General features: G+C 41.6%; 1 protein-coding gene across 2 annotated transcripts in view; it reads right to left on the bottom strand.

Annotated features, from left to right (window-relative positions):
- Positions 1–1,018: 1,018 nt before the first annotated feature.
- ppargc1b (peroxisome proliferator-activated receptor gamma, coactivator 1 beta) overlaps positions 1,019–23,164 on the bottom strand; it is a 97,557-nt gene continuing 75,411 nt past the window's right edge. The window contains exons 4-12 of one of the 2 annotated variants that reach the window (XM_036004733.1): positions 19,160–19,285; positions 15,559–16,591; positions 15,308–15,353; positions 13,023–13,090; positions 11,494–12,130; positions 9,707–9,764; positions 9,192–9,310; positions 7,861–7,988; positions 1,019–7,433 (exon numbers count right to left, since the gene is read on the bottom strand). In XM_036004733.1, the coding sequence (XP_035860626.1) occupies positions 7,342–7,433; positions 7,861–7,988; positions 9,192–9,310; positions 9,707–9,764; positions 11,494–12,130; positions 13,023–13,090; positions 15,308–15,353; positions 15,559–16,591; positions 19,160–19,285 (2,307 nt within the window). In that variant the 3' untranslated portion in view covers positions 1,019–7,341. The remainder of the gene's footprint in view (positions 7,434–7,860; positions 7,989–9,191; positions 9,311–9,706; positions 9,765–11,493; positions 12,131–13,022; positions 13,091–15,307; positions 15,354–15,558; positions 16,592–19,159; positions 19,286–23,164) is intronic. The other variant, XM_036004737.1, reaches the window with a different exon arrangement.

The following is a 23,164-nucleotide window of genomic DNA, read 5'->3' as shown; positions in this document are numbered from 1 at the left end:
ATATTGTATAAAATTAAGTTGCATATTAAACTGGGCCTACAGTAACATGTAGGGTGGCCTAAAACCTTTAAACATACATTTTTAGTGCATAGAATACTAAGCTAATAAAATAATAATTGGCATGATTTAATGTTAAACATACATGTGGCACACTGAATCCTTAGGATGAACTGTATCTGTGGATTTTTTTTCACAAATAGAATGGATTCAACAACAATTTGGGGGCCCCCCCTGCAATAAGTTGGATGACGCCCTAGGGGTCCCGGACCCCCTGTTGAAGATCTCTAGCCTGGTTGACACCAGACCCTCCTCAGTTGTAACTGAGAGTGGGTCTGGGGAAGGTTCATTCACAGCCCATTTCCAAAGGGGCGTCACCAACAGACGCTGCTCAAATGCCTCTGGACGCAATTGGATAGTCCTTCAACCAATCAGAGCGACGTGGCTGCGCTATCGTCATCGCGTAAAGCCCGCCTCAACAGTTGTGATTGGTGCCTCGATTTGGAAAAATTGGAAATGGGCTTGAATGGGCTCCTGGCCAGACGGACTTGCAGAGCAAATCTCAAATTTGCCGGAAGTTCGTCAGGGTTTTCCCAGGCTAGAAGATCTCTGCTCTAGAGCACCAAATTTGTATTTAGTCCCATTTGAGTGACATTTACTAAAAACTACAGTGCCCAGCTGTTTTAAGGAAATTATAGATCTACACATTTGTGACCTTATTTTAAAGATCTACGTCTTTAGTAACAAATGGAATAGTTTGTTTTGGTATTTTCATGGGATCTGTTTAAGTTTTATCCTTTAAACTGACCAAACTATGACCCAACTTCATCCAGGTAATTCAGGTAAAAATGTTGATAGGGAAATTGTGCAAAATCAGTGATTAAAAAAAGTCCTGTAAGCTTTATTTTGATATTTTGAAACTAAATGCCCTAAATGGTCAACAGTGAGCAATCACATCTTTACATTTCAATATGCTATTTGGACCTTTGTCCGTCAAAAATCACCACATGCACTGAAATAATGCTGTTCATTAGGATTTTATTTTTTGGAGGCAAATCAATGAATATATGTACTTTATACAGTATATGAGGAGCACATCTCTACAGTTCCATAATGTAAACAATCTCTGAAGAGAAATGTATTCAGTTTAAAAGGAAGCCATAGTCTTCTGTTTTAAACTATTTACATGAATTAAAATATAATTTATAACATCAGATACTTCCGCTTCTATGAAACTAGATTTTAACAATTCAAAAATACTGAAATGCCTTTGTCTCCACATTCTCAAGACATATGAAATCACACAAAACGAAGAAAAGAAAACACCATTTAAAGACATCCAAACTAAGTGGCGTATAAATTAAAAAAAGAAACGCAAAAAATAAAACCAACATATGTAAAAATATAAAATCTCACTAGCAGTATTTACCTTTTTTGTTTTACCAAAAACTAAGTTAAAAAAAGAAAAAATAATTTGTGAATTTGATAGTCATTAGATGTAAATAGACAATGAAATCAATAGTAATGAAAAATAAACAAAAACAATGTATGCCCTTTTATGTCAAAATATTTTTATCCACCAAAAAAACACACCCACTCACATTTAGCAGATTTTGACAGTTTGCAGTCCGTACTAAGTGCCTATTTGACATCACTGTTGCCATCAAGTTTGACAGGTTGCCCATTAGTTTCTGTGTACTGTAGAACTTTTGATGTTGAAATGTGACACAACCATGTCGCAGATCAAACATAGAAGTGGAATCTGAGGCCGGTATTGCAAACACTCCTATCCTGGTAGGGGCTAATTTGATGGTGTAGCTAGTTGACAGGTACATTGTTTTCCAAAACTAAAAACAGTAAGTGACACAAAAACAAGTGTTTTTAGTGGGCCATGGCATCGGAAACATGACATCTATAAAACTGAATCTGACGCGGGCGTTGAAGACGCCACATTTTTCACAAGCTGTCTCGAGCCGCGCTCTTTATCGTTGAAGTTTTATCTTTTTTGGTCAACTTGCCTATCAAGTTTTATGGTTTTCTTGCCATTTTCCATTTTTCTGAAATGAAGAACGGACAAAAAGGTATTGCATTTTTTTTTTTTTTTTTTTTTACGGTTTATTTTATTTTCTGGATTCGTTGCCCATCGATCTAGGACCTAGACCAAGTGGACAGTATTATTATGTTGAAATGTGTCAACGTGTTCTCAAAAACACTGAGGAGAATGGTCAACATCAAAGTTTTCTATAAGAAAGTATATAATCATCTAGATATCTACACAAACACACAAATATATATATTCATATATATGTATATATCTTTTTATAATATGGCTATTGAAAAAAGTTTTAATTACGTCAGTAATTATTTAATAATAAACCACATTGGATTGGAAAGGAGTTGAAACTAAAATAAAAGCTAGTGGTAGCTTTGTTTCCCCCCACCCCGATTGATTTTTAAGGCTTGCCATGATGAAAATTGGGGTTGTTTCGACCTCTAGAACAATGGAGGCACTCTCACAGGCACAGCGGTAGCCACTGTAGAAATCCCACCACATGCTTTCAGTCTCAAGATTTCCTCAAATAGGTGGAAGTCTGAATTCTGGATTATAAATTGAAACTATGCTCTTCCGCCACAAAGACAACAAAGCAACAAGTTAAACAAGAGCTAGCTTTGCCACATACAATAGTTCTATGTGAAAAGGTTAGCAAAGTGTTAACATTTGCTAACTAAAAGCCTTTTAAGGTAACATTTTTGGTCATCGGTAAGAACTAAATCGGAAAACATTCCACGTGAGTTTAAAGGCAAAGTTCTTCTCCCATTCACACCCTTGACTTCCACCCTTTTTCCTCGCACTACTTCAGGGTAAAACTACCGTTTGTGTCTATGCAGCATTCACAAAGTTGTCGAATCAGGCTGCCTTCTCGCTTTACCGTCTATCCTGCTTCAGTACTTTACAATCTTGCTAACATAAAGCTAGAATGCCTCCCAGCTAGTTGAACCAGAACACCATTCTGCAACTTATATTTGATTGTAATTGATTGAATCCAACTGTTTCCTTTTTGGGATGAAGTAGAGGTGCATCAGTGAAACTGAGATTTCTACAGTGTCTATCTCATCTGTGTCAGCTAGTGTGACTTGAACCGGGTCAAACCAGCGACAACTTGCTTTTTTTCTCCTTTTTCCTCCCTCCCACATTCCTTTACCAGTCATACATGTATAGTTATTTGCTGTTACTGTAAGTGTTCAATGCAAATCACATTTGAACAAACCTGTGCACCATCAAAAAGGTGGTATTAACATAGTTACAATGGCTTCCTTTTCAACAAGAAGAAAAAATTGTGAAGATATTTCACTACTTGGGACGTTATTTGTGCAAGAGGATATTAATACAATTCGTTTTCTATACGTGTTATGTGTTTACGACGCAACTTACCACATTCTTCCTGTAGATTTTTATGATTTTTTTTGTGTGTGTTTAACAGCAGTCTACATAGAGTACAGTAGCCTATTGAATCTGCAGCTCAAAGATTGCCCGTGTTGTCGTTCAACAACCAACCATACACTGTACATTATTACCTCAGTTTTTCGGAAAGGCTGTCTTAAAGATAAGATTATTACGTATTGCATTTCAAATTGCTTTTAAAGAAAGAAAACAAACATTAAAAAATATTTAGTCATTTCATAAACAGCAAAGAAAACAAATCTACTTGTACTCTTATAGAACAGTGTTGGACTTTGTGTTGTGTTAATTTTTTCCCTTCTTTTCCTCCCTGTACTGAAAAAACATGAAGTCATTGGAACTAAACTGACCTGACCATATGTCTGATTAGCAATCAACTATGACCCGCCACTTTAAAAAAAAAAAAAAACACACACATACACACAATACATTTTATGTTTACAACGAGGCATAGTGCTATATACACATTTTATATTCATATATTATAATATATTTACTTTTTTAATATGTAAACCAGCACATTCTCTCACTTTTTAGTAGTATACATACTAAGCACAAATACTCATTCAGTCGCAATTAGTTGTTAAAATGTCTTTTTCTTTTCTTCCTTTAAAAGAAAAAAAGTTGACACCTTGTTTCTCAATCAGTATGTATAGCACTAAATTGTATTTGTTTAGTTTTAGACATCAGTGAGCCTGGAGGAAGGTAATGCTAGGCCTCTAGGCCACTTCACTTGCTGTTTTTTTTTTTTTAAAACACTGAATAAGGCGCCTTTGTACTTAGTGTGCGTTCCTAATAAAGTCAAAGGAGAATCGAGTGATGTAAACATTCAATTTTTTGTGTGTTACCAAGGAGTTGATTAGATAGACAAAAGACAAGGAAGAGGATGGGGCTGGAGGATTACCTGTTAAAAAGCGGGGAGTTTACCAGGGTTTGGGGAAGACCCGGTAAAAGGGCCTTGAACCCGTGAGAGACGGAAAGCGATTGAGTTAAAGTTAGAGAGCCGGGCTGCGTTTTATTGAAATTCCTGGGCAAGGAGAGGAGGAACGGGGAAATCAGGAGGAATGGCGTGTCCCTAGAGAAAACAGGAAAATGTAGGGAATCTTCCCCACCAAGCGCACTCAAGGACCAACCAACCACCAAGCCACCGTTCGACCCCTCCCTACCCCTCCTCACCGACCTGCAAGCGTCAGCAGTGTCCGACTCAAACACGAGACAAAGACGAAACACTCAGTTACACACGGACACACGGTCGAGACTCCAAGAAACGGACACGCTAAAGACCATTATGAGGCAAGCGAAAGAGTTAGAGAAAGAGAGAGATTATTCCCCTCACGAGGGGCTTAGGAGGAGTCATAGTATAAAAAATCAAACACAATCCCCAGAACTACCCATAAAACTGCACGTAAAGAACATTTCTGACAAAAAAAAGAGTGAGAAGATGGGGGAGAGCATCCAGTAGAAGGAGGAAATAAAAACACAGGGGGAGCAGGGATGGATGGATGTGAGGTAGAGATGCTCAGCTGATACAGTACCTCGCGGACGAGAAACCAGATTCTCGGCCGATTGTTCGTTTTTTTACTTTCAAGCCCATCCCTCGCTTGTTCCCTGGCTGTGTAGGTTTGGTACTACTGTATTGGCGGGTTTGGAGGGTCTCTCCCTTTTTACGGCGGGTGCTACTGGCTGCATCAGGAATGTCAATTAGGTGCTACTTAGACTGTACTTCAAGCCATTAATTTGTCACATGCAGTCAACGGGACGAGTAAGCAGGCGTATCCTTAAAAGCACCAAAGAACTCCACAATCTTGGGCAAGCAGAAATGGGGGAAATACGATGATTACATTCAGATTCTTGAATACATTCCATCTGAACCAACAGATTAGTCTACTTCTGGCAATGGCAATACTGCATGGGTGGATTATGGAGAGCAAAATGGTCTTGTTCTTCTTTGTACTTTGAAACCCAATGTCAAGCTAACCAAACGTAAAACACTAGTGTCACCAGGAAAAAATTATTCCTAGACAATCGAAAAAGCACTTGCAGTAGAGAACTTACAGTACTTTGTGAAAGAAGATTGGACTGGGATGATCTGGACAAAGAACGGATGTGGTAACTTCATACTGAGTTCAGCATGAACTAAGTATGGCACGGTATGGAAATGCGTCTTACGGCTACCATCTTTATTTCCCCGTTGTGGGCCTGCTTGCTGCAGTCCCAATGTAAACAGAACGTGTTGCATTGGCCGTGGCATTCAGGGGGTGTCATTAGGGTGCAGCCTTTATTGGACACATGTTCAGTAGCAAAGATACTTCAAGACCCCTTTTAGATGTGGGAAAGAAATGTCTGTGGAATCAACCCCTTCTGAATAACTGCTATAACTGCTAACTAGCCAATTCTGATTCAACCCTAAAATAATTTATAACTTTAATTATTTTCTAATTCTCAATCCTACGATTTACTTTTACACAGACAGTAAATAATATTTAAAATCTGGTCAGACTAGTATTTTTTAATATTTTCTTGTTTTTTCTTATTTTGAAACCAGCTCACAACATGTGCAACATTTAAGATAAGATTTTTTTTTCCAGGACCTAGTCGGGGTCTTAATGTATAAAAACGCCTAGCAAACAGAGCCTGCAGCAGCCAGTAGCAGAAGCCAAAATAGTCAGCATGGCAGAGTTAGAGATTAGAGTCAAAGGGGGAAAGTGGAGGACAGCGGAGGCATTTGCCTCCTTAGGCCCAGATCAGACATAGTGCGTTTTAGCAGCCTGGGGTGGCTTTGTGTAATTGTTTTCAATGAGAGTGAAGCGTTTTGCGTTGCTGAGCGCTTTGCGGTTTTTTCCCCGGAACGCCCTGAATGCCTTGAGTTGAAAAAACTTCAACTCAGAGCGGAAAAAACGCCTGACGTCATTAACTTCACAAGAAATACAACAGTTAGCTGAAGACGGGTGAGCCAATGGATGCCTAGCAAGAAAAACAAAAAGGCGCAACTTGTCTGATCGGGGTGTCGTCAACAAGAAAGGCAGTGCAGTGCGCCTCGCATTTTGCAACCTGCAAACGCGCTCTGTCTGATCGCGGCCTTTACAGTGCATAGATCAAATCAAGGAAGCACTACAGTTACAAAAAAGAAAACATGATTTTTTTCTTCTTCATTTTAGATTTGTAAACTTTATCAGTCATCAAATGATTACGTTAAATGTTTTTTTCATATTCTTTGTCCATAACACACACACACACACACACACACACATAGATTTTAAAATTGTAACATCCACAATTTTTGCTAAAAGAAAGCTGGGTTAATTTTTTTGTTCTGGTTATACAACCGCACAACTTCATGGCGAACACAGCTTGCAGGTTCACCACACGTAACCGGAAAAAGGGAGGTTTTTTTTCATTTCTTTTTTTTTCTTTTTTTTACAAAACAAACAGAACAAAGAACACGCACACGCAGAAACACACACGACGACGACCAACGCAACGCAGGAATAGCAAGGATTTGCTACAGAGGTCTCTCTTGCCCGCTCATCCAGACGGGTGATGGTGCCACCAACACAGACGGCTTGGTTTTTGTCGTTCAGCAAAGAACTATCATTATCGTTTGTAGTTGTACCATTGCTGTTAAACGTCCTACTTCCTCCATTGTCTCTTAACTCCTCCGGAGTCCCGGTGGTTTCCTCGTTTTTAAGCAGTGTCCTCCGGTGAAAGAAACTTAAAAAACAACGAGGTCCTTATCGTTACTTTATTCCAATGGTAAAAATGTAAACATTTTGCGAAGTTGCCTTGCATGGAGGTACTAAAAGGCCTGTCTGATGGCAGAGCCCAGTAGCAGGAGGGGTGTTGCTGCAGTTTACTAAGGCTGGCCAGTCAGGGGTGCCAGGCTGTCAGCGGTGCAGGGACTTTTGGGCCTCCTTCAGCAGAGTGTCAAAGTCCAGTGCATCGTACTTGCTCTTGACGGGGCCCGGACCTGCCTCATCTACAGTACAAGACAGAAAAAGAGGGTTATAGTCAAGCACAAAAGGTTCAAGTCAAATTCCAAGTTTTGTCCTTGCAGAGAACATTTCCTCTCAATCTTACTTGAGTACAATTTAGTTAAAGATCATGACAACTTGAACATTTCAGATTGACTGTGTGCTACTTAAACACAGCTGCAGTAAACGTGCGTGGTGCTTTCGTGTAGAATTCAGCTTTGGTGAATTTTGACATACAAATTTGCGCCATTGTCCGATTGCAAACCACTTGATAAATCTGGTTTGTCACAAACAAAAATAGCTACTAATAACAAATAGTTATTAGCTACCGCAAAACTGAGCATAGTAGCTATATCACTACGCTAAATCACCATGCTGGTTTACTATTTGAGCCACTTACAGTGTAACTTTGTCAGTGTGTGTGTTCATTACCAAGATCTATGTAGCGTTTCCTTGTCAGTCTCCGTAGGCCCGCAGGTCCATTCTGGAAAACAGTCTCCCGCTCTCTCCAGTGCTTTTGAACCCCCGACTGGCGGATCTTTATCACCCCACAGCGCTCTCTACAACCAGACAGGTAGAGAGACAGACGTGCGTGCATTAAGATAATGACAGCTTGCTCTTGGGAGGATGAGAAGGTACATAGTGGCATCCGAATAGATGGACAATGCTAAATGAATTATATGCCTCCTTTCATTCAATGTGCATTCAATGCACACATTGAAAGAATGATTGGATTGAAGTAGTCCAATACAGAAAAACCACAGAGGAAATGAGGAAATCTGATCAGATTGTTCCCTGGACTGATGCCTGATTTCTATTTACTACATAAAGTACATTGGAGCGCTGTATCAAAGTTAAAAGAACAAATGTACAAAACTTGAAAGGACACATGTTTGGGTTTGTCTGCAACAACAAAAAAGGGCACCCTTATTTTGTTCAGCTTTTTAAAGTCATGTTTAATTAATCCCCATGGGGAAATTTGTCCCCCTGTAATTGACCCATTTAGAAGCAGCGGCTAGACAGTGTCTAGCCAGGGACTCCAACTCCAGTTCAGAGGTCAGTGCCTTGGTCAAGGGCAATATTCCGAGAATTTCATATTTTATTTGTTTGTCTTTTATGGTGTTAAGAAAACCAGATCACATAAAGTAACCTATATAGACAGGATAAGCTAGGTAGGCTCATTGGTTCGCACTCAGTGGTTATCAGTATCTGGTTTCAGTAGAAGGTTTAAGACATTAGAGGAAAAACAGGAACCGGGGACTCAAATTGCTAAAGTAGTCGTTACAATTTTAGTTTGTAAAAGTACCACTAGGCTTGACAAATGTGTTCCAACTAATTGTCAGGGTTTGTGATTTTTTTTATTCTGCTGAAGACTTTAAAAAGTTTGCAGCCCACCCTTTTTGAAAAAAATAAAAAATAAAAAATAGTTGATCAGCAAATACTGCTTTCTTATTTTCTCATTATCTTTTGTGTTTATTGCATCTCAACACTGTTCCCCATAGGTTGCCAGATTACTTCACTTCACTTACTTCCAGACTGGCATTTCTGATGACTTACTATTTACATTTCATTTCAAGCGCTAACATCTCATTCTAGTATGAATTAATGACATTAAAACAACAATACTTGCAACTGATAATAAAGGCTGCATTTAAAACTGTCAATCTGCGCCCTATAGCACAAAAAAACAAGTTTACTGTATCTTTAAAAAAGCTCCCATAGCTCCTCTCTTCAGATCGAGGTATCCGGATCAGGACACTTACTCGTTGCAGATGATGACTTTGCAGTCCTCAGGTTTTCCGAAAATCTGGAAGCGTTTCCTCAGCATGTTCTGGGTGACGCTGGTTGGCAGGTTGTGGATGTAAAACACCTGGCAGTTGTCCTGGCAACAGGGAAACCATGGCAACAGTCAGGACAGGGGACAATACAGAATACAGATAGACGTGGGAACTGAAGCAGGAAGGGTGAGTGTAGGGCGGCATCCTGAGACTCAACACTTCACACGCCCCTGTGTTCATTTACATGCAGTCCGTTATTCTGATCTTGCAGACGCAGTATGAATCTGAAGATACATTATATGGTATCAGCATGCTAAGTGTGTTGGCATGTCCAAAATCGTGTCCCAAAATCATCTTTGGTTGTTTTGGGGCATGAACCATTTGACCTTTTAGAGGTATGTTTCATAGTCTGGTGATTTCATGGCTATTGAGGTGCAGTTCCTTTCATTCAACACTATTGCTGTATGCAGAAGACTGCAGAGAGTGAATGTTCTCTGTACCTCGTCAGACTTGGCTTTGTTCCTCTGCTTGTCGTCGGGACAGATCTCTGAGTTCTCACTAAAAGAGAACAAGAAAGAAAAGGGGAAGGAGAGAGAGCATGGTCAGTGAGATAAGGACAGACACAAGGTGGAACTGAAATGTCAGACATGACAGAAATGGGTGAACCGCGGCAGAAAAGGAGACTTTCTTCCACTGACTGCAGAACAGCACTGTCTCTTACTTTTACATCCCCACCCTTTTTCGCTGCCATTCTCTTCCATGTTCAGAAATCATATGACTGCTGACCTCATTTCGTGTGAGACAGTGAATTTAAACTGTATCTTACAAGGACAGAAATGAACACTGACCTTATTCTAAGGTTAGACAGTATGAGACTGATCTCATGAAGTGGCGTATGTATGACACGCCAATTCGTATGCCATTTTTGGCGTGTAATCAAGACGCATAATCGCTTTTTAGCGTGTTTATCAACGCCGTTTGGACTCCATTGACTTACATTACCTTGCGATTGCGTGTGAATTTACGCCGTAGCGAGTAGTATGAAAGGGCGAAAATCTGCGTAGGGAGGTTGGTCGGGGTGGTGGATGGGTCAAACACAGGACTTTCACCCAGGAGACCGGGGATCGTGTCCCGCGTGTCACGTTTCCTTCGTGTCCTGCGTGTCACGTTTCCTAAACCCAACCGTAGCTTTCTTCTTTTACTAAACCCAACCGGTTGTTATTTTCCTAAACCCAACCCGTCCGCTGCATACGGCGCTCAAAATGCATACAGATAACACGCCACTTGTTTACGTGACAACATGCCAAGTGATGTGTATGTTTACGTCCGCTGTATACAGCGTAGACGCAGATAGCTCAAAATGCGTCCAGATAACACGCCACTTGGCTTAAGAAAGTGGGCGTGTATGTTTACGCAAAGTCATGATGTCATGTTGACTGTATAGTCATTGATTGAAAGGTTGTACATGAGTTGAGAACGATTCGTTTTTCATACTGTATTTCTGTTTTCATGCTACAGATCAGAACGCAGTTAGTGACTAAATACCTAAATCACCCTCACAGTCCAGTGCATCACTGTTTGTACATTCAGCCATTTGTGAGAAAGACAGCAAATCTCAAGTAAAAGAGTTTAACCGTAATTAAATTCTATTCCAAATTCAAAAGCAGCAAGGTCGCATTTCTGCAATGCGAGGCAAGGCAATGCAATTACGACACAGTTCTTTTGACTAGCCACAAGATGCAACACGTTGAAGTAACAACAGTTGATGCTTTGACTTGACGTTTGCGGCGCATTTCAACCAAAGACGTCTGCACGTAGAGTCAGAGTTAAGCATTCAACATGATCGTTTTTTTATTTTGGCACCTTCGTTTACCCTTGTCTCCTAGGTTGGGTGAGGATATGCCGCAAGACGATAGAAATTTGTCAACCGTCGGAGATTTTCTATTTTGCAATGACACTGTACTTCTTTGACATTTGTTTTTTTACAGAAACAGAAGAGTACATTCAGACTGTAGACACTGTGTTGTGAAGCAGCTGGATCACTGTATGTGGCACAATATGCTGAGAAAATTACACCAGAGAGAGTTATAATTGAATAGACTTGAGATGCAGAGTTGTTCTTTCAATTTCTCATTCTAATACTGTGTTTCTACCCCCATTGTCTCCTTCCTTCTGACACATGCCTCTCTATCTTCCCACTGCATTTCATTGTTAATCTTATCTCCTTGACCCATATTCTCACACCTCTGCTTCCCCTCCTCCCGCACTCATTGTCCCTCTGTCTCACCTGGAGTCTGTCTTGCTGGCGGGGGAGTCAGGACACAGGTGGAGGATGGGGGAGGGGGAGCGAGACGCAGACGAGCGCTCCGCCTCTTCCTCGGAGACTGGCGGCGTGGCAGCTGCCGACTGGCAGTGTAGCGGCGGCGATGATGATATCACCATCATCGGCGTGTGGTGCTCAAGCAGTTCTGCGATTTCCGACACCACCAGCCTTTCCCTGTTCTCCTTTCCATTTCCATCCGATACCTGATCATCGGCAGCTTTGGGTGCTTGGGAGCCAACTCCATCGCTCCCTCCTTGCACCTGCAAGATTGCGCCGAGCATGGCGGCGCTGCGCTTGCGGCTCTCCCCGAGGCTCAGCGCACAGTAGTCGTGGTCCCCAAAGGTGCGTTGGGTGTCGATGTCGCCGGCTTGGCCCATGCGCCGCAGTTGGGCATACAGCTCCGTTTGCTCTGGAAGCTTCCGCTGGTGGTGGGTGCGGCTCAGCCAGGACGAGCCCCTCGCGGCGGTGCTGGTGTTGGTGCTTGAGGCCTCGCTGCCACCATCGCCACCAACTGTTCCTTCACCTCCCTTTCCTCCCTCGGCCGGCTTGAAGAGCTCATCCTCCACTGGTTTGTGAGGCGGGGTGGTGGGAGGGGTGAGACCTGAGGGGGGAGAGAAGGGATACCCAGGTGAGCACTGCTTCCTGCCAACAAATAGTCCAGCACATAACCTCCCCTTTTACTGTTTTATATATATTTTTTGGATTAAACAATTAATCACATTTGTCACCTTTGGACTGGCACTGCAAAGATAACACGATTAAATGTTAACTACTAAATTAATTGATAACTATTTTGATAAACGATTAATCGGTTTGAGTCATTTTTTATTTAAAAAAAAGGAAAAAATGCTCTGATTCCAGCTTGTTAAATGTGAATATTGTTCTAGTTTCTTCCCTCCTCTGTGACAGTAAACTGAATATATTTGAGTTGTGGACAAAACTAGACATTTGAGGACGTCATCTTGGGCTTTGGGAAACACCGATCCACATTTTCACCATCTTCTGACATTTTACAGACCAAACAATTTATCCATTAATTGAGAAAATTATCAACAGATTGATCCAGGTCAGGTCGCTGTTGCAAATGAGAACCTGTTTTCAACGGCCTACCTGGTTAAATAAAGGTTAAAAAAATAAAAAAAATAAATCAACATCTAAAATAATCGTTAGTTGCATCCCTACTTTGGACGGACCCATGTGTTTCCCCCTTTGCAAACTATTTATGCTAAGCTAAGCCAACAGGCCATTGGCACCAGCTCCATATTTACCGTATAGATATGAAGAAGAGTGGTATCGATCTTCTCATCTATCTCGTAAAAATCTACTGTATCTCTGACAATGCTGATGCACGGCTTCCTCTTACTTCTAGTCCCAAACCAAATAAGATTCGGCCCCACTATCCCTGTCCCTTATGCCCGCATCTTTAGAGCTGTAACCTGTTGACATCAACGTATATTTAAACAAAGAATTGAGAAAACATGAGATGGATTTACCTGCCGTTCCACACAGATCCACACCGAGCGTCTGCTCAAAAGGCTTGGTGCTGTACTGGGACTCTCTGGTGGAGAAGAGACAACAGATCAAAAGAGAGAGAGAGAGAGAGAGAGAGAGAGAGAGAGAGAGAGAGAGAGAGAGAGAGAGAGAGAGAGACAGATTAAGGTTTGCTGTGTCATGCTGGAATTGTATTTTTTAAACATCCACGCCAAAAGGAATCCAATAACAGCCTTAAAAGGGCTCCCAGTAAAAGCCCACTAAAATGAAAAAGGCCACAGTTTCAGCTGATGTCTGCTGAATTTGAATTATGTTTCTCCCTGTAAATGCTACTGGCATTTCTCGCCACTCCTCGTTTCTTATCACAACAACCATATGTACTCCGCTGTCCTCTCCCCTGTTCTTCTCCTGCTTTCTATTTCTGGCTGTCTTGTTTCTGTTTCTTTCCAGTTGCCATGAAAGGCAGGAGTGGTGCCGAGTGGATTGGCTTCTGGCGGGGTATTACTTACCCTACACAGAGAACAGGAAAGTAAAATATATATATATTTTTTAAACACACAACTCTTTCTTTTTTGGTGAGCACTTCAGAAGACATATTCATTTAGAAGATGGACCGACGCCAGGGGTTTGTACAGGAAACACATCCAGCTTTGTGACTGGATGGAGCTGGAGAAGTTCCAGGATTGGAGGAGGGATGGGTGGGGAGGTGCATTTGGAAAAGTAAGAGCAGTGAGGGCACTCTGTCTGGCGCAGATCAAAGTCTGAGCATTCAATAGGGATCTTTGAATAAAATTGCTGAATTTGTGGGCTGGCTTATCTCGTTACAATTTCCAAATAGTATACAGTCTTATGAGATTATACATGACATGACTGCAAACCATGTTTAAATGAATCCAGACTCTCTCTCTTTCTTTTTTAAGCACGTTCACATCATATTCTTTCTCCCTCACGACTTTTTAAGTGACACATCTACGACTAACAGCGCTTCGAGATTCACAATTTGAGCTTGTCCAGATAGTTCTGTCACACTTTGGTATGCTAAATGTCAATATGTTCATAAGTATTGTCTATTCAGCTGTCTTAACTTAGTTTAAGAGACTTTTCCTCTAATTAATGAATTATGGACTGCTGCCACTGTTGTGAAGCATTAGATTATATAATTTAGACAATGAGACAAATACCCAAATAGAATCAAGTCAATTAGTGCTGATTTTTTAAATTACAGCAACGATTATTAACGCAGTATTTGACATGTTTACAGGCATTAGATTAGTACAGCTGAAACAATCTTCTGCTCCTTAATGGAATCGGTTCCTCGCTCAGCACACTCATAAATTACTGATTCTGATGATGTTCAATGCGTTTCCTCAGCAATGTGGAACAGTAGCTCCCACTGAATCCATTTAGAATTGACATCAGACTCTAAGTGGCGGAACTCTACCTGGAGTACTGTTGTGCATTAAGTGCATACAAGTACTGGAGCGATATGAGCTTACATTTTAAGTTAATGTCTTCCACTTTGGCTGTAGTTACCAACATCATGACCAACACAAACTAGTAGCAAAATGGATCATAAGTTAGCGTCAGTGTCATCTTTTACTGAGATTGATTAAAGATACACTATACTGCTTTTATCAAATCCTATAGTGAGACTTACTCTAACTTTTGCTGAGGTAATTTAATAACACCTGTCTGAAAATGGGTTGTGAAGTACAAATAGTTAGCAGTATGATTTTTAAGAGGCAGTTTACATTAAGGGCCAGGTATAACATTTCACTATAATGAAAGCATATGTTTGTCATTGAAGGATTTCCCATGAGGCATCTACCTTATACCTGTCTGCTCTGCAAAATAAAGAACAAGAAGAGTGTGATTTCTGGGAATTAGCACACCAACAGTTTAGCTCTAGCTAACATTGGAAGTGGAGTTTTAATAGTAATCATTAATGCACTTTAATTAAGTAATTTTGGAGTATATGGTTAAAATTACAAGAGGTGAACTTCTGCTACATTTTGTCTTAAAAACCTACACTGTTGGTCTTTTTTTAGCTTACAAAATAGCTGGTTATGAACTACTGTAATAGATAATTTTGTTTCCGCACAGTTTCCGATTGCACTATGTAGCATTCTAAACAACTTAACGTTCAGAAAAAAACATTCATTAAAGGATGCTTCCGCAATTCTTAACATTAAGTACTCTGCTTCTGCAGACTAGATGCTGCATAATGTTGTACCAAGCTACTACTGTATGATAAAACACAGCAGGAACTTTACATAGAGAAACTCACCCAGTGGACTTGGGGTTGAGAGGCAGACAGAGGCAGGCTCGCTTTTCTGCAATCAGAATAAAAAGCCAGTTACAACCACGCACAACATGGAAGATGCGTGTCTCTTTGATTTTTCCCTTCTTAACAATGAGTGTTAAAGTGTGAAAAGTTATGGGTTATAATCAGAGTCTTAAAATAAAGTCTGATATTATCAGAACATTGAGATAACCCTGTCGTATGAATGTAGCCTGTATCTTTCCTATCCATCTCACCGTGGCAGCAGGGTTTGGTCGGCTCCGTTGTACCAGCGCTGCCGTCATCCGACGTTAGCTGCTCTGGCTGCTTCTCCGTCGTCGTCCCCCCTCCTGCTTGGGTTGGCATGAGTTTGACCCCTGCTCGTCCCTCCTCCCTCTCCTCCCTGTCCCTCCCAGGCCTCAGCCTCTTGGCGAAGCGGCTGGGGAAGGAGGCCAGGCGTCGGGAGCGCCGAACCGAGAAGGAGCCGCCGTCCTCTGCGGTCTCGTCTGGGCTTTGAGGTCCCTCCGAGGAGTAGCTTCTCCTCTCATGAGAAGAGGAGTCTTTACGAAGCTCTAGCTTAGGGGTGCTGGAGCTGGGGACGTAGGTTGAGGCTGATTTCGCCGCGGTAGAAGGAGCAGATACTCCTACTCTGTTAGGACTGTGGGAGTATGGGGGGCTGTGCAGTCTGTAAGGCTTGCTCACATCGAAAGAGCTACTCTGCTGCAGGAGCTCACGCAGAAGGGAGTTGGCTTTCATCTCCCTTCGCCTTGCAAAGGGGAGCCGCCTGGGGGCACTCATGCCTGTCCCAGTAAAACCCCCACTAGTCCCAGGAGTAGCCACCAAAACAACTCTGCTGTGAGAGTTTGTGGCGGCCAGGCGGGAGGCCTCAGGTCTGGCCCGAGGCCTCGGGGCTTCACGGTCCTTACGCTCCCAGCCCTGCTGCTTGCGTGTGGGCAGGCAGTAAGTGTGCATGTACGTGATCAGCTCTACCACCGAGCGCAGTTCTTTCTCTGAGCTAAACTGTGGCTTCGCTGGCTCAGCGGGGACGGCAGCCACAACTGCCACACCCTCCACTTCGCTGCTGGAAGACTCCTCCTCTTCCTCCTCCCCCCCTTCCTCCTCCTCTTCATCTTCCTCCGACTCACTCTCCTCGTCCTCTTCGTCCTCCTCTGTGTCGGGGACCGGGGTGTCCTCCGAGTCCCGGGCGGTGGTGAGGTGGCGGTGGAGTTCTGTGCACAGACGGCCCGCTGGACGCACCGCTCGGGGCTTCCGCTCCTGACGGAGGTCACTCTGAGGGTGGAGAAACACCAACAGGAATACCAGTGTGAGACTTTATTCTCACACTGTTTGCTGGCAAAAACATCTAGCCCACAATGCAAATGTTTCAAGTGCAGTCACGTAAATAGAAATTAGTTTTATTATTAAATGGAGAAAAAGGTCGGCAATGTAAGCAACCTCTGATGCTGGTGTTATGACAATAAAGAGCCCTTAAACAAATTAATAGATAAATGGTAAGTGAAATGGTCTGAATTAGCAAGAGGAGGGTAAATGGAGAGAATCTAGACCTGTAGCCCTGTAGCCCTGATCTTGTTAAGCCTGTGAGGACTGAAGATTAGACTACAAGAACTTAATGCTGCAAAAGCAAGTCAATGGATGGAGAGGTATGCCTGGTAAGTTACTCTACCAGACATTTTGATCAGTACCAAAAAACACATACTACACATCGTCTATTTAGGCTTCAGTCAAGGACATCAATACAAAATGGCAACCTTAGAAAAAAGCCCTCGATCTTTGACTCTGAGGAACTGACACTAAAACCTGACATTTACTATCAATGTGTTAAACATCTTTCATTTTCTATCTGTAGCTGTGGAAATGTCTCATCACACTGTCTACAGTCGGTCATGGGAACAAGACAAATGAACCACGTAACGTAACAAAAAATGGACTCAAGAACATAGGAGCGTATCTTCCATTTCCTGCCCTGGATACAGGAACACTGAGCACACAGCAGTATATTCTGCTTACGACTTTGTGAGGGATGAATCAGTGTGCAGCTGCGATGAAATTGCTTATTCTATATTGCTCATAAAGAGGAAGACAGACTATGATTCACTGTTGCCCTCTTGCCCTGTCAGTCAATACTCTCGCCATCTGCCACAGCAAAGCCACACTCCTCTAAAATTAAAGCTCAAGCACACACACACACACACACACACACACACACACACACTGCTAGCAACAGCGAGGTTAGGAGGGCGTGCGATGGATACAGGCTAGGCTTATCCCCGCGCTGCAACCTGTGGGTATCCTCCTCGCTTGAGCCGGAGCAGAAGGCTGTGTGAAGGCTCCCCATGCTTTATGCTTGTACAAGATAAATGACTGGTGTTGTAATCAATGACCACTTTCTGAAGCACAATGCTACTAGCTATCCAATTACTGCTAAGTCATACAGCAGTAGCCATAGTAAATGTCCTCTCTTCCTGACACCACATCTATCATGGGCAGCAGCTGAAGGTCTCTGCAAGCTTGAAGGCTCCAAGTGTTTTTCGTCTAAAATTAGATTTATCATTTGAAAAAAAAAAAAAAAAAAGAACTTGGAAATGTGATTTTGTTTTGTTCCTTAACGCTGTATAATGATAATCCAGGAACTAAGTAGGATTTAGCTAATACAAGTTATTAAAGGCCAATACTAATGGCTATTGTTTTTGCAATGAAGCCGCAGACGGCCAGCTTTTCAATAGTTTCATGATAATTTATTTTTGTTGGGATTGAAAAAGCCTGTAATTGAACCTTGATGCTAAAACTTCCCTCAGACAGCCAGTGTAATGAACTTACTTAAAGTGGGGTTGATGTTGTTTAAGGCAGAATGATGCACATTTTACAAGACGAGAAAAATGTCCCTGATCCAGCACGTCTAAGTACTTTATGATTCATATTTCTAACCTGCAAATTTTAACCTGCATTTTCTAAAACTACAAAATGTAGGGTTAGTTAAAGGGATACAGCTGTGTGTCATTTTTGTGTGGGCAGTGTGTTTAGATGACCGGTGTTTGGCTTCCCTCCGTGGCTTCTGTGCAAAACAGCGGAGGTCTGCAGAGATCTGCCAGTGTCACGTTATCTGGCAGATCACAATGCCCAAACTGCCATGACACACAGCTGGATTTAAATCAACAAAATATCTCTACATTTTGGCAAGATTACGGTCATAGTTAAAATAAATCAATGATAACTGATGGTAGGAAACAGGATACAAAGTCTTCGTACACCCAACCATCTATCTTAACTCCATCCCTAAGAGGTTTTGCAGCCTATGTCATTCTACATCCACCTTTGGTTTTGACAAAGAACAGCCATTTTTTTGTGTGAGCACAAGCGAGAAAACATAACCTAGGCCATTGCAAGCATCTGAACAACCTATTCCTGTAATTTTTCCTAGCGAGCAGTCTTGACAACGTTGGAATGATTCATATTGAAATGCAGATATCTGTTCTTTGTATTGTTCTCTCTCTATCCTGCAAAAGATAAGTGCAGGCACATGTTTGAAGCCCGATGTCTGCAGTGGCAGTGATTGCAGGCCCTGCATGCAACAGTGAGTTACTTTTGACTAAACTCGCCACCTCTGAGGGGGGGGGGAGTAATTGGAAAAATCCAATTTAATTATCTCGCCAGCCTTCAGAAGACACAGGGAATGGGGTGTTAACCAGTGAATAAAGAGAGTGTGGGGGTTGCAGCAGAACAGACTGCTCCAGTTCTACTTCAGTCTGAGAAAGCCAAAATTATACTAAACTACCACTTAATGAAAACCAGCCAAATCTACCTTTAATCAACAGGTATTCACAGTAATCCGTGCCTCACCTTGACCAGAGGTCTGACCGGCCGTAGTTGCAGGCTTCGGTTGCTATAGCGATGCCCCTGGACTCTATCTTTGTGTGCGTCGATGCCCGCGGGCACGTTGGGAGGAGTCAGCAGCAGCTTCTTTAGCTAGTGAGAAAGAGGGTGGGAAGAAGAAATCAGTTAGACTGCACTTTGCAGATTAGCATCCAACATAATACGTGTTACGGTATTTATTTATTTCTCAGTAAAAGGACGTGCTTTTATTCTTCTAATTATGTCCTTTATGAGGACCAAAGTGGGAAACCTTCCAAACTCTTCTCCTTGCCTTTCATTCTGATTTTGAATCTATATTCTGTCAGCTGTTAACTTCCTGCAGATGGATGTTTGTACAGGGGAATGGTGTGCAGAAGAGGCCATGAGGTTATGATGCTATACATTTATCACATCACTAAAGCTGACAGCTACATGGCACATTCACGTTTCCCATTAAAGAGCTGGATTCAGCCATTTCTTTCTCTATAATAACACAGAATATGACTTCTGCTCCTCAATTTCTCCTCCAGCCTAAAAGTCTTGTCTTTCTATCAATCCCTGGTCCCTTTCTCATTCCTCCTGATGTCTTCTCATTTGTACCAACAAGAACCCTTTTTTCCATCTCATCCTCTCCATCTTACTTTTCTCCCTTCTTTCTCTACCTCCAATCTCCATCCTCTCTTCCTTTCCTTTAATCCTCGTAGCTCCTTCATTCTGTTTTCATCCATACATTTTTGCTACTAGGGCTGCACAATATATATATATATTTTTTAATCGTCATTGGTATATCAACTGGCATGATAAACACTCGCGAAAAACTGCATTTTTTGGGGCATTTTAAGGCCTTTATTTTCAGATGAAAGCAGTTTGTTGTATTTTGGCAGAATACTGAAAGCAGCAGAACTGAGTACACTTTATTTTCTGTTTATTTATCGCAAGTAATATCGTTATCATGATATTCAACAACATTATCGGATATCGCATGTGTTCCTCATATCGTGCAGCCCTATTTGCTACCATCCCTTCTTACTTGCCATTCCCTTCCCATTTCTCATCTTCATGCTTTCTCTCCATCTCTAACATTTGGCAACCATCATCTAAACCTGTGTACTTTTCCTTCTCTCCATCCACCCCCCTTAATATTGACTTTTACCTCTCCTTCTTTCCATACCTTCCTTCCTTGAGATCAAACAGTAATACAGGACACAGAGAGGAAACAGAACACACCCCTCCTGAATCCTTCCTAGGGTATTACCTTTCAAATGGATATTAACACAAGCACTCCTAACTCCCACTGTCCTTTCATTGCTTTTTTTCCATCTGTCTATTCATCCATTTATTCCAGTGCCTAGCTTCATAACAGGGCTATCAGCTGATATAAATCAGCTTAAGGAGAAAATCCCCCCCACTAAGCTGCACAGCATTTTCTCCAGAAGGAGACGGTGTAGAAAATACAGATGTGATAGGAAAGGAAATTGGAGCAGTGGGATATACTAGGGCTTCCCAAATGATTTACAGCAAAGGTCTCTGCACACTGAGGGGTCACTTAATGCAACACACCCTCCGGCAGCCATATTGGACACCCTCATCTCTCGGGGAAATGGACAGATTGTGTTTGTACACTAGCAAGGATAGTGAGGAAAATGATTAATTCTAATGATAACTCCATTGCTGATTTTGTGTTTGGATAAGTAAGAAGGAGTTACAGTATTTTGGGTGTCATTGTAAGTAAAAGCTCACCATCATTTTCTGGGGTTACGTAAGCACATCTAAAACGTGAATGTGTAAACTCCCAGTTGAATTATCAGTTTTAAAAAGATGAGAGCTTAAAAAAGAAGAGTAACTTTACAGGACTGTATATGACACTGTAAAGAAGGGAGTTAACTATGTCTATGTGAAAAACCAATCACCAAGCTTTAATTTCTTTTGTGTATGTCGCTTTCAGTGAGTGGAAGCTAAAGTAGAAACCCAAAAATACATTCATTAGCTGTTTAAATCACTTCACTTTCAGATTTTGGGGCAATTGTGGTTGAATTCAGCAACAATGTTGCTGTGTTGCTACAGCTCTGCTTTGCACTTCTGAATTGTTTCTTCACCACAGCAAAGGCACCTGGGGCTAACATGTATTGCAGTATTTAGAGCTATATCCACCATACCAAACTTTGTCAGGAACAAAGAATGACTATTCAAAACCAATAGCTCCAACATAAACCTATCATATGATTCAATTATTCCAAAGACAGGTGTGTTTCTATGTTGTGAAACAATGAGAATATCACAGAAAGAAACCTTTTGATATGGGAATTTACAGTGGAGAAAAACTTTGGAAACAAGAAATGGAGCCAATCAGAAACCAGTATTTCCCACGGTCATGGTATAATGTTAGTGTTTTACAGTAGCTAACTAATATCTGCTCAGCTAACCCTGATCTTTTATATATCCGATATACTAAGCACACTACAAATATTTCATGTTTGTGATTACCCAGCCCCCTTGTTATATATTTAGCCATTCACTTTGCTATTGAATCATCCACTGGGCCTCAATGACGGTGCCAAAACATCTATAAATGCTGTATACATCAAACCTGCGGACTCACCTCTAGTTCAACTTTATATGGGGGACTGCATATATCTAAGACGGGTTTTTAATACACTTGTTGGCATGCATCTTTATGTGATAATAATGTGAAACATTATAGAGAGGAAAGCAATAGATCAAACTGATGAGACATGAAACATAAACAACTACAACAGATTGGTTCTAATGGTCGCTGTTTGCCATGAAGCTACAGATCATTGTCCAGGGGTCATAGTTTATTAACAACACTAGCGTTGTATATTACTGTAATGCTTTAATGAGTACAACATTACCACCCAACAGAGCTGGCTGTAACCACAGAATACTATCTGGGTCAAATGTGTGACAGGACGACCGCCTGCATCACCAACGCAGCCACCGTGGCCCTTTGTGGGCGAGCCAACTTGGCTCAGAGCGTGTGCTGACGCTCCTCTGTGAGTCCCATTGAGGAAAGTGAAGAGGAGACTGAAGGTTTGTGTCTGTGTGAAACATTAAAAGTCCCCCCGGACACCGTCCGGGCCTCCTCAAACACTCTACTCTACTCTACTCTGGACGCCTTCCAGAGCTCCACTGGCAGCATCAATGCAGGCCTTGTTCTGTGGTAGGACACACACACACACACACACACACACACACACATACATGTACTGTATAGAAAAAGTGGAGGTGCATTTGCAGAATGTAATCTCTATGTACAGATATCTGCATCTGAATGCAGAATCTGCAGCAACGGGAAAACATTTTGGTATCGGAAGCGTTCTGGTTTTCATTTGTAGTCCGAGTAGTTTTGACCAAACATGTTTGAGTGGGCTTTGGCTGCATAACGGTGACGGCGCTTTAGCTTTTTATTAGCTTTTTTTATGTATTTGCATTCATATGCAGATGAACAATACAGTCTTAGATGTCGTCTCTCAACTCCAATTCCATTCTTGTGTCTCAAGTTGCTAATCAGACTGTAAACAATGACCGGCACACGAAACAGGAAGTCTTGGCCCGGATATCCGCTGGCTACACCGGAACCCCTGAAATATTGACCTTTGCCCCCAGAGGCTAAACCTTCATCAGACCGACAGCCGATGGGTTCCTAAGACATTATATTTTGGTTGTGTCACCCATCTTTGTTCCTAAACTTTATTATTAATATTCCTAAATACATTTTCAATTGTCCGATTTCCTTTAAAAATGTCTTTGATCATATCAGATATACAATCAGGTTATGTTATCACGTATTTATTCTATTAATAGGATTGGCATGTACATCCAGCAATTCATTTATAACATGTCAAAACATTAATATAATTAACTATAAATTAGTAAGACTTTAAGTTGTATAGGGCTTCCAAATGTGATTTTATATACATCTACTGTCAGTTTGAGAGTTGAGAGTATATATATATATATATATATATATAT

The sequence above is a fragment of the Sander lucioperca genome, chromosome 1 (assembly GCF_008315115.2).
Source record: "Sander lucioperca isolate FBNREF2018 chromosome 1, SLUC_FBN_1.2, whole genome shotgun sequence".
In the NCBI taxonomy this organism is placed as follows: domain Eukaryota; kingdom Metazoa; phylum Chordata; class Actinopteri; order Perciformes; family Percidae; genus Sander; species Sander lucioperca.
Note: the sequence above shows the minus strand (reverse complement) of the source record. Positions and strands in the feature narration are given on the sequence as shown.